This window comes from Gavialis gangeticus, unplaced genomic scaffold, assembly GCF_001723915.1.
Source record: "Gavialis gangeticus isolate Ggan-Ray unplaced genomic scaffold, GavGan_comp1, whole genome shotgun sequence".
Classification (NCBI taxonomy): domain Eukaryota; kingdom Metazoa; phylum Chordata; order Crocodylia; family Gavialidae; genus Gavialis; species Gavialis gangeticus.
Window position 1 is genome coordinate 19,441,874 of NW_017728995.1, and position 11,943 is coordinate 19,453,816.

The 11,943-nt window shown below is 43.5% G+C and overlaps 1 protein-coding gene and 1 long non-coding RNA gene across 2 annotated transcripts in view; one reads left to right on the plus strand and one right to left on the minus strand.

Annotated features, from left to right (window-relative positions):
* LOC109287987 overlaps positions 1 to 1,299 on the plus strand; it is a 6,484-nt gene extending 5,185 nt beyond the window's left edge. Inside the window, exon 2 of the long non-coding RNA XR_002095035.1 lies at positions 136 to 1,299. This is a non-coding gene — a long non-coding RNA (uncharacterized LOC109287987). The remainder of the gene's footprint in view (positions 1 to 135) is intronic.
* A 295-nt stretch (positions 1,300 to 1,594) lies between these two features.
* On the minus strand, positions 1,595 to 9,584 carry TNFSF10 (tumor necrosis factor superfamily member 10). Its single transcript, XM_019503308.1, has 5 exons — positions 9,378 to 9,584; positions 6,739 to 6,891; positions 5,044 to 5,086; positions 4,108 to 4,224; positions 1,595 to 3,222 (listed from the first exon to the last, which is right to left on the minus strand). The coding sequence occupies exons 1-5, from the start codon at positions 9,501 to 9,503 to the stop codon at positions 2,771 to 2,773; spliced, it is 891 nt and encodes a 296-aa protein (XP_019358853.1). The 5' UTR covers positions 9,504 to 9,584; the 3' UTR covers positions 1,595 to 2,770.
* Between the last annotated feature and the right edge of the window lie 2,359 nt (positions 9,585 to 11,943).

Consider the following 11,943-nt stretch of genomic DNA (forward strand, 5'->3'; position numbering starts at 1 on the left):
CTACAATCAATGTCATTAACATCAAAATGAAATTATGTATACTTATCACATTAATGCATACACCCCAATTTAGTGGGCAGATTTTTTGGAAAAAGGTGTGTTGTATGGGAAGAAATATGCAATAGATTAAAAGAGTGCCATCACATATACTTAGCTTCTGTGCACTGCAAACAGTCCTATTTCAGGATCAGGGTGTACAATACAATGTAATTAAAGCAAGGGTGACAGTCTGGCTTATAGTTAGCTACATATCTGGGATATGATTCTGGTTTCATGCAGGGTATCAGTCAAGAGTGCATCCACCAGTCAATAGTGACCAGTGTGAAACTGATCTAAGAACAGACTGTGTTCAAAGTCAGAAAGTCATCCAATTAAATAATGTTTCAAATAACAAGCTGGGACTAGTCTTCATACAGTCTGTATGGACTGCATAATGTAAGAGTCATGAGTACAATGAAAGCAGAGGTATTATAAGCAATAGAACAATTCACAAAATTGATTATGACTAAAATTTATACATTGTACTCCATATGCAAACAGAATGGACTTGTGTGTTTATATTTCACCTTGCATTTGCTCCATCATTCTAACTGGTAAAAATAAGTGATTGCTGTAAATGCTTTTCTTGGTGTTCAGGGACAAGGTAAACAGTAAACAGCTGGTATACTTACACTTTTGCCTTATTATAGTAAATGTAAGTAAGATGGTTCACATAAATTCATTTCCTGATCCATAAACAAAGTAGCAGGATGAACATTGCACATATTTATCATGTAGCCCATAAGCCAGGTGAGTACGGTGCTTTTGTGGCTTCCATCATTTTATGGCTCCTAAGGCAAGCTTATTATATCAAAAAATATAAGACGTGCTTATTCTCTGCTCATTTAATTCTATTAAGTTACATCTGTAGAGAATTTGATTCATATTATCTTCCTTGCCTTACTGCTTTTTAACTGCTGCTGCTTTTGGAAATACACAGCATTATCGCTGAAGAAGAGCCGGAACAGATAGTATAAATTGATATAGCTCCACTTAAGTCAGTGGAGATGCTGATGATGACTTATATTAGCTGGCCATATTGCTTACTCCTGCAAACGTTTCACAGTTCTAATCATGTAGCTAACAAATATAGGTTTCAGTTCCAGTAAAAAAAATAAATGCTATGAAGTCCTCACATGTTCCTATAAAACAAAAAATAAGACAAGAAAACCCTCCCCCTCCCAGCAAATCAACATCATTAGCAAAAAACCAGCACAGATAGTGATGTGTGTTTTGTCTCGGACTGAAAAGGTTCTCCTACAAAATCAGTCATCAGAATGCATTTCTCGTCATCACATCCTGGCACACGGTGGCAGACTAATATACATGACAGACTCCGTGTCACACGCAGTGGACACTTTTACACATGATGCTACGTCGCTGTAGCAACCTGCTATGGCAATGTAGCATCTGCGGGCAAAAACCATGACACTGTTGCTATATTGCTGTAGCAACGCTTTCCCTCAGTATAGCGCATTGCTATGGCAACATAGCAGCTAAAAATAACCATGCACCGCCAGCACAGCACAGTATGGGCTGCTACTGCGCTGTCATTTAGTACTTCCAAAAGAAAGTATTAAATGATGGCGCAGTAACAATGGTGCCGTAGGAACACATACACATGGGCCCAGTGTGTGCAAAATGATACAGTATTAGCAGAATGCAATATTTAAAGGAAAAATACCTTCATTCTGGATCAAATACTCACTGTCACTACGTATGATTGCCGTTGCTCAATTGAACATATGGTGATGTGGCAAAAGATCTGCAGTCCAATATGCATCCACAAAGCAAATATATTACCATACAGTGTTGGGAACTCAGAATATTGACTGACTTATTTTTGTGGCTCTGCCGTGTCATTACAACATTTGTTATTTTTTTCCTATCCTCTGTACATTTTAATGAAGGCAAGAATAATCTGTGTAGCTGGGCTGTGATCCTACAAAGCACTTGTGCACATGTTCAACTCAGCACATAAGTAATCCACTGATTCCAACTGGGCTAGTCAGAAGTTTAATGTTAGGTATGTACTTAAATGCTTTGGTGGATTAGAGCTTCACTGAACATAAAATGCTGCTGTGTCCTGCATTTTGGCTTATCTTGAATTTCTGTAATATGTAGGGGCTGCTCTGCAAACCCTTACTCGTGACAACCATCTCCTTGATACTAGAGGGACTACTTTTGTAAGGAGACTTACACCTTGTAAGGAGACTTACGGCTCCCACAAGATGACCACAAGCAACATCCATTTTCCAACCTCAGTCTAACTGCTATGCGAGTAGCCAGTCTCAATCCTGTCACTATGCAAATCATCTGTATATGGACTGCCACAAATGACAGCCAATGGTTTGGTAAAGTTGTACACAGAACTGTGGACAGTGCCTACCTGCACATGATCTGGTTCTAGCTGATGCTATTAATCTTTGGCATGTTAAAATCCTTCCAACTCAGTTCACTGGCTGGAAATGAGAGAGCATGTTTGGGGATCTGCTTGGCTCTTATACAAGTTATGGTCACATGCAGCTTCAGTCATCAGCTGCTCTTCCTTATTGACTGTAAGGACCATTTCTCAGTGCAATCAGACCTTCCACGACAATGGGGAGTCTCACATTGTCATGCCTGCTTTGGAACACGAGGCTTTTCATTCCCTGGTTTAGAGTATTTATGGAAAACTAAGTCCTGAAAATGAAAACCTGATTCATTTGGGGTTTGCCTTTGTCTTAAGCATTTAGCTGATCAAAAAGGCCCCAAAAAAGCTTGCTTCTTTGTCCATGTCAACTATGTCCTCATTACTGACAGAGGCAAAAATCTTGTCATTCCTTTTTAGTTGAAACACTCCTCCTTGGTATATGGAGTAAAGTCCATACTCTGCCTTTTTAGACCAGCAGCTACTTCTTGCACTTTTCAGAAGAAGGATGGGTTCTGGATAACTGGTCAGTTTGTAAACATACTGGACCATTTGTTTAGGGTTTCTGATTTGCTCCGATAAATGTGAGTCTGAATCCTCATCCTCTGGTTCACGGAATCGGAAGTAAGTTTGACAGTAGATGTAATAAAACCCTGTTTTGGGTATGATCAACTCCCCATTTCTCAGTTCCACATTGTAGAGAAAAGAATGGCCTTTCCTTGATGCTTCCCAAGAGTGTATTTTCTTCCCGTATCCTCTTCTGAATGAGGAATCTATTTGAAAAGAAACAGAAAAATACAGGGTTAAATAAAGCCCCAAAGACAGCAACAAACACTGTCCTTTGAAAAAGCAAGTCTGAGCACTAGGCCAGATCATGGTCCACATTGGCTTCTGATGGAATAGGATTGGGTACCAGGTTTTATCAAGAAGTTGCATAAATAACAGCTTGTAGGAATCTGTCGTGCTCATCTGTGTATTACATTTCTAACATGCTTATCATCATAGCATCTGGGATCTTGTACAGTAAATATTTTTCCAAGAAGATACAGCAAAGGAGAAAGAGATCAAGGAAGAGGGAACGGGGGTTGAGTGAACTCAGTGGTTTTTTGTTTTGTTTTTTTTAGCAAAATCGAGGAAATCTTTTTTTTCCTTCTTTTTTTAAATAAAAAGCTGTTTCCTATTTTCTGACCAGATGTTTCATAAAGTCCTTGACAACTAAAAAAACAGTGCGCTATAAGCATCATAGGCGACACGTAGGAGGAGCACAGGGGGCATGTTCCCCCCTGAGTTCGGCCACCGCTGAAGCTGCCGCCAGCTTCTGCGGGCAGTCATTGCTTGCACCCACCACCCCTCACTGCCGATGCGGCTGGTCCCTGCTCGCCACCCCTCCCCCCCGCCACTGACACTGCTGACGGCAGCAGTGGGCGGTCTCTGCTTGCCAGCAGTGGCTGTGGGCGGTCCTCGCTCGCCACCACCGACACTGGCAGGAGGTCCTCTCCACCATGGTGCCCTCCCCAGTTGTGGGACGCACCAGTTGTTCATGATAAGCATCAACTTGGTTTTATTCTTTTCTGGAAAACCACAAAGCACATAAAGTCCATGATATTTCTCCATTTTAAAATATTTACTTCCTTTTCCAATGTAGCAAAATGTCTTACTTTGTGTGAATGATGAACTCATCCTATTGCTGTTTCCAGTTATGTGAGCTGCTACTCTGTGCACGGAAGTCTGAGATTCCTGATCTTCAGTTGTTGAAAGGCTTAGCGAAGTTTCAGCTGCATGAATAAAGACCACAGTATTTAATCTCAAATTAGAATAAAAGAAATAATAAAGACATTTATTATTTCTGTAAATATAAATGTCTGTCAAATTGGACAGCATTTTGAAGATACTTTTGTCAATTTTTTTTAATTGAACATGAGGTCAGTAATAGACTCAACTTTAACGGGTGGTCAGGTCAAAAAGTTGCCCCTAACGTCTCTCCATATTCCCTTTGAAATGTCTTTAAAGGTCTTTTAGATTATGTTTGTTAGCTTGGAACATTTGTTAGCTAGTACCAACAGGCCAGACCCCACTGATAACTTTCTAACAAAAAACTGTGGCTCATAAAGTCCAGTGCTATAAGAATAATTCTGTACTCTTTACTTAAACAACATTTCCACTGATTTCTGAGGCCAGAATGCTCTTTAATGGTCCTTCCTTGGGCTAAACAACTGCACCAGCTTCAAAGCAGAGCTATGCTTAGCTTTTGATTAAAGTAGCTCACTGAGAGTGGAAGTGCTATTTGTTTTCTGAAGCAGAGAACTTGAATGTATTGAATAGCACTGGAGTGAGCAATATAATCTGGGATTTCTTCCTGACTTCTGGCCCAATGCTTTACTTGACACAGTTTGTGACCATAAAGCCCATCTTAAAATGTCAGCAAATGCTAACAGGTATCCATTTATCATGCTTTGCCATGGACAAACTATGACTGGGCAAGAAATCAGGAAACATTTTCTAAATCTGGAATGTACATGTGCCACCCCTGTCCGTATACTACCAACACAACTTGTTTTTTATAGGGTAAGGAAATGTGTTGTACTAAAAAATACCTTTCACTGCAGACATGGTTTCTTCATGGTATCTTGACATGATCTGCAAGGATACGTAAAGAAAACTGGTTATGTCAGGTGGATTCAGTGTAACCTTGGCAAAAATACAGGAAAACAGCTATTTCAGTGTTGTGTACTATATAAATGATCAAACTTCTGAATCTGAATTTGACCATCAAACAAACTGTATATTGTATCTGAAATTTGACCTTAAACAGAAAAGCACAATTAATTGATCATAACAAACTTTTGCAAGAAAGTAATCAGCTGGAACATTTTTTAATGGAGCTCTGCTTATTGTGTATGCAGGTCTTTTGAAAATCTGACCCTGATGCAGTCCCTAAATAAGAAGAAATATGGAATCACAGTTTCAGATTCTGTTTGTAATTAGTCCAGTGTAAATCTGGAATAATCTGACTGTGGAGTGAGTCACTGGAGCTTGGCCAGACTCCAGTTTAACTGCTAGGGCACCACTGGCCTGTTGAGACAAATGGAAAGACTGCACATGTTTTAGAGCAAGCGCTACAAAGAATATGGACACGTACATTTGGAGCTGTTTCAAAAGGGGAAGGTTTCAAAAGGGCAGCAGCTGTTACCTGCCAATTATTATATATGTACAAGCTGGCAGCCATAAAGACTGATAGCAAAACCACTCTAACACCAAATGAAGTAAACGCACATGTGCCCATGCCCTATATTCACTGTAGTAGCTCATGCCCTGTAGGTAGCCCATAACAGTACCCGCTACATTCATCTTGAGCTGAGATGCAAATAAAAAACTCTCTCATGAATTCTAAGGTTTAAATAAGGTCCTCAGTTGTTTTCATGTAGTTTTGATGGTGGTTCTTTGTTACACAAAAGTGTCCCCTGCAACCATTTCTGTTTCTCCACTACAAGGTTGTCAGGGTTCGTCTCATGGGAAGTGTATACTGAATCCATTGAAATAACAAATGCAAGTTCCATCAGGCCCTGATGTCTCTTCTGCTGAGATTGTAATAAGTCCATGAGAACAGCAAAGATGTTATGTTATCTCCATATAAATGCGAGAGACTATCACTGTATATGAAATAAGAGGCACAGCCATTATCCATGAATTACTAAGATTACAGAATGTAATGACTTTAGAAGATCCTTATTCTGCAATTCATTGGCACAACAGGCATCCTTCGTTGTGTTTATTGTGGATCTGCAGAATAGCTACTGTGCATAAGCAGCATCTGTTTTATTAACGCTTTGACCGTAGAGACTATTTTATCCTGGGACAAAGTGCAATTGTTCAAACATCCATGTCCATTGTCTACGGACAAAGCTGAAAAAGGTTCACGAGTTAAGAAGTGTTAACACCTAGTTCTGGGACATTGTAAAGCACATCTGAATAACTGTCCCAAGACTGCGTCACTGAATCAACGGCAGAAAAGCAGAAAGCATTCAGCCACTCACTAAACCCTGATTTGAAGGGTGTGACATGTGTACACACTGCTCCTGGGACTTTTTTGGTCTGGGACAAATGCAACATCTGTTCCTAGCCAGAGGGTGTTTCAGCATTGGGGCAGCTCTCCCAGGGTGCTGCACCTTTCTGATGAGAGGGTGTGCAAATCTGCATTTTACTTCCCTGGTTGGAGTTTAACTGTTTGAATCTACTGACATGACATAACCAAACTCCATTAACCAGTCTGTGAGACAATTTGTAAATACCTTTTTAATTAACTTTCCTAGCTCCCACTTCACTTGCCAGCAGGGGTCTTGCTCTCTCTCTTCTATTCTGTTTAGATCCAAGTCTCCCATAAAAGTTCCCAGTTCTTCCCCACTGAGGCAGGCAATGCCGCTCTTGGAGTATGTGTCCCGGAGCTGCGTTAGAAGGGAGGACAACTGTTAATTCATGGAATAGTCTTCATAGGTCTGCATATGTGGTATGTCACTCAATTCCCTGTATTTAGAAACACCTTTTTTTGTTCTTAATGTACCAACATGGTATGGCAAGCAGTGACTTTATGAAGGAGGCTTAAAACTTCCTCCCAACTTTACATATTTATTTAGGTACAAGCAGATATTTGATGTCCAAGAATACACTTACATTGTTATCTTTCTGGTCATAAATTGGATGTGAAGGGCTCAATGGAGTAAACTTTATGCAAATGCAATCTCAAATCACTCAAGCTGTTAATTATTTTAGCTGCTCCAATCCTGTGTTAAAATGTATTTACTTTACTCAAGGGATCTTTCTGTGCAGGCTTTTAAAGATGAACCCAAACAACAGGCTCTAAACCACTTCGGTCCTCTCCACTCAACCCTGCAACAGGCAGCTGGGTCTCTCCTAGCCTCTATGAGGGAATGAAATCAGGACAACACATTCAACCCCTTTCCTTCTGAGGAAGCTGAACCTCAGCTGACACATTCAACCCCTTTCCTTCTGAAGAAGCTGTAATCAGTAGACTCTGATTACAGGTTTGAACATGGTGATCTCTAGCTACAGGGAGACAATTCTACCTTGTGATGCATAGAAGAAAGGGGGAAATTGTGCCCCCCTCACTGAAGACAGTGCCAAAATCCCCATCGAGTACAATGGGAAGAGTTTAGAATAGCAAAGAGCATTGCCAACAGCTCTGCTCCAGCTCGGGGGGTTAGGAGATGATCGAAACTCAAGCTGGCGCTGTTGCTTAATATAAGAACACATCTTCTAAAATAAATGCCAACAAATTGTACACTGAACTGAGTGATCCTGCTTCCACAACTCAGTGATACTGCATCAACCATGCCTGAGGAGGCAAGGGGTGGTGGGGGTAAGACCTATTATATATTTCCCAAGCTCAGAGAAAGCAGTCATCAACAGTCGTTTAAATTCAACTGCTTTCTATAAAAGTTCTTCCTTTTTTTGACGGCTCACACTACTTAGCATGTAAGTGGCTCCTGGAGCCTGGGAAATTCTAGCACGGGTCATGCTCTTCCCCCACCCTCATTGCTTTCCTGTCAGGCTGGAAACAAAGGAGAGGAGTGATAGATTCTCTACTGGGGCAGGATGCAGGCAATTCACCCCTTCCACACTGCAAATCTCCTCTTAAACAGGAAACCTCAGACTTGGACAGCGACTCTAGCCTTTCCTCATGTTTATAAACAGTCTGGTATTCTAGGATCGCTGCTGCAAAAGGCCACAGCTGGAAAGGAGGCCATTGCAGCCTTCTGGATCATTGCCACAGACTGCAGGGGGGCGTTTAATGACGTGGTTTGGGGAATTTACCTTAACTTGATGGCAATATGCTACATGGTTATATGCACCTTTAAAGCAAACCTTTACTACAGCTTTGTACTGATTTAACTATACTGGTTTCTAAAACAATGTGGTTAAATTGGGTCAAAAACTGTAGAGCACCCTTTACTATCCATTTTCTGACCAGGTTTAGAGGGCAGTTGTAAGGTAGTCCATAGTTTTCTCTTTATGCTGGATGGAAAAGATACTGCTTCTTTTACCTCTTGCTATAACCACCTCTACTAGCATTGCCATAACATCTCCCAGCCCTCAATGGATTACACCTCGTACCATTCAGGAAGAGAAGTAATATTAGCCCTGTTTTACAGATATAAAAAGTCCCTCAGTTTCCCTAAGTGGAAAGAAGTCTGTCTTCCCCAGTGCTTCCCTCCCAGGTTGCATCCTGTATGTGCACTGAACTTTAACTGCTCTAAAATAACTGTATATCAGACAAGACCTGTACATCGTGTGTCTGCTCCACTTTTTCTGCAGGGCAGATTGAGAAGACTGGGGCATAAAAGTCAAATGTCCACACCATAATGCACAGCCACCTAGACTACTTCTTTGCCCCACCAAGTGTTGTCTCCCAAGTGACTGGATGTACCCTGCACACCACCTCGGGATGAGTAGTTCTGCAATAACAAGTAATTCCAGTAAGTATTACTGGAAATGATTTACCCAGCCTAGTAAAACAGACACTAAGGTTAAAGGTTAAAAGTACGGCTAAAGGTTAAAAATAAGGAGAAAAGGCAGTTAGGGAATCACTGGAACGCAAGGGCTATAAACACAGGACTTTGAACAGGGTAAGCAAGAGGTGGAAATCTCTGGTGTACCTGTTTCACCAAATAACTCTCTTGGATCCCTCATTTCACCAACCCTGGAGTGACCAGCAACCAGTGCGCAGACGGGGCACGCAAAACACCCCTGCACATGGTTTCGCAACAACACCGCCCCGCTCTAGTCCCCTGGAAACAAGCTGCAACCCCAGAGTTTTGCAGCTGAACAAAGAAAGGCCAGCGCCAGCGGCTCTGCCTGTGCAGCCTCCTGCCCGATGCAACCGGCGCACGGGGCATGCGCGGGAGCTACTGACCTGCTTCAGCTCGTTGGTGAAGTAGAGGAAAGTCACCGCCACGCAGATGGACTGCAGCAGCACGGCGGAGATGAGCACGAGCCCGCAGGTCTGCCCGGTGCTGGGGCCGGCCCTGGGGAGCATCATGGCTTGGCCCCGCAAACGCGCGTGAGAGGACGCGGAGCCGGGCCGGGCCGGGCCGGGCCGCGAGCCCTGCTTCCCTGGCTGCACGGGGCCGTGTGCTGCAGACACACAACAACAGCCGCGTTTCCTCCCCGGGGCTGGTCGTGGGCGGTGGCAGAGATCAGCCGGCCCCATGCGCCGCGGTTCCTCCTCCTCCTCCTCCTCCCGAAACACAGAGCCGGAGTTTCCTTCGCCCGTTTTGCACCTGGCTCCCCGGGTCTGACGGGGTCTCCGCCCAGGGGCTCACGGGGTGCGTGGGAAAGCCAGGACCTGAGGCTCCTGGGCTGGAAGGTGAAAGAGATGAAGTGGGGAGGCTTTCTGTGGGCTGCAAGTATCTGAAGCCCCACACTGAAGAGGATGCTTGCCCTGGTTTCTGGGGGCATGTAAATCCCAAGAGCTCTGGGCTTGGGTCTGCAGTAGGATGCCTGCTGGTGGATTTGGGGGTATCTGGAGGCCTAGGGTGAGAGCTGGGGGCAGAGGGTGCTCACAAGTTGTAGCGCCATACAGGTCTCCCTCGCTTTATGCTGTACACACGTTCCTGGAAAACCGTGTGTAACTCGAATTCGCATAAAGGCACCCCACTTTCCAATGTAACAAATAGGGATACGTTCCAAGACTGCAACTGTACTGACCCCCAGACCCATTTCTACTACTTCTACAAGACAATGTTGGTACCCACCAACAGCAGATGGTGCACACAAGCACATAACAGGGATGGCAACCACAGAAATACGTTGCAGGTCCACATAGGAGACTATATTTTGGTGCACGTCACTCCCACAATGCACTGCACAAAGCAGCTGACTGCGAGCTTCCACCACACCGGTCACATAAGAGTGAATTTACCTCGCCTGTAACAAGTTTTGGCTATAAAAAGGGTCATTGCATAAGAGCAAATTTGCACATACAGAGCCCGCATAAAGCAAGGGCAACCTGTACATGGTATTTAGGACGACTGAGTTCTGCCTGCTCAATCAGTACGGGTTTCGGAACGATTGAGTTCTGCTCAGTTGATATGATTTGGCTGATTTGACCTGGAATACACAATATATTAATTAAAAAAAAAATTACTGAGAGGGTCCTTCATGGACTGGGAGCAGCAGTGCTTCCCACAGGCTCCCTGCTGCCCCCAGCCTTTGCTGTGCAGTTCAGGCTTGGAGATGTTGCTGGGGCCAGAGAGGGTATGGAAGAGGATGGGCGTCCTTCACGGATCCTTCCTGCCTTCAGCCTGCTCTGTGCATCATTGATGACTTAGGTTTGTTCCCCTTCCTCAGCTCATGCAAAAATAGATGGGTGTTTTTCCTCACTCCTTTTTGTGGCCCAAGAGTGAGAGGTAACAAAATGATGTTACAGTACACAATTAGATGCATTAGAGGAGCTTCAGAACTTGAAAGAATAGACTAGAATGGCAATTAGATGCTGAAGTCCCCTTAGATGACTACTAGGTGAAACAAAACCTGGCTCCATGTGCCTGGATCCACGGGATTCGCCTGAGCTTAAGAAAGTTAGACTGTCTGTGCAAAATGATCTGTGGGCGACTCATGACCTGACATAGAGAGAGCTTCTAGGTCAGGGGTGGGCAATGATTTTGGGCAGAGGGCCGCTTACTGAGTTTTGTCAAGCCATCAAGGGCTGCATGACAGGCAGCCCAGGGCAGATAAATATTAATTTTCTAAATTTTTTAGAGGCCCCATGGGCTGGATAGAATGGCCCCTGGGCCACATTTTGCCCACCCCTGTTCTAGGTATTTAGCTGGGTCTTGCTCTTCTGTCTACTTTACAGTTAACGCCGGTGGTTCTCACCACATTGCTGGTGGATTGAGATGAGCAAACAGATGAACACTGGTTCCCTCCAAATTCAGCATTGATAGTCCCATGGAGTCCCAGTCAGCCTCACAAATCATAGAACCATAAATGTAGGGTGGGAAGGGACCTCAGGGTCACATCTAGTCCAACCCCTGCACAAGGCAGGGCCAGCCCTAACTAGATCATCCCAGCCAAGGCTTTGTCTACCTAGGTCTTAACTCCTAAAGATGGAGAGTCCATAACCTCTCAGGGTAGCCTGTTTCAGTGCTTTACTGCCTTCCTAGTGAGAAAGTTTTATCTAAACCTAAACTTCCCTTGCTGCAACTTGACACCCTTGCTTCTTGTTCTGTCATCTGCCACCAGTGAGAACACTCTGGCTCCATCCTTTTTGTAACCATCAAAAATACAGTTTTGAATTTGCTTATTTGTTGTTTGTTTTTTTGAGGCTTTCCTATTTAAACTCTAAAACCTGCTTAATTTCTTCTGGTTATATGGATGACTGTGAGTGACTTAAATGTCTTTGCAGATGGTACTAGCATAGATTTACTGACAATGTATCCAGAAAAGGTAGATGGTTCAAATCCAGCAATAAGGCTTGA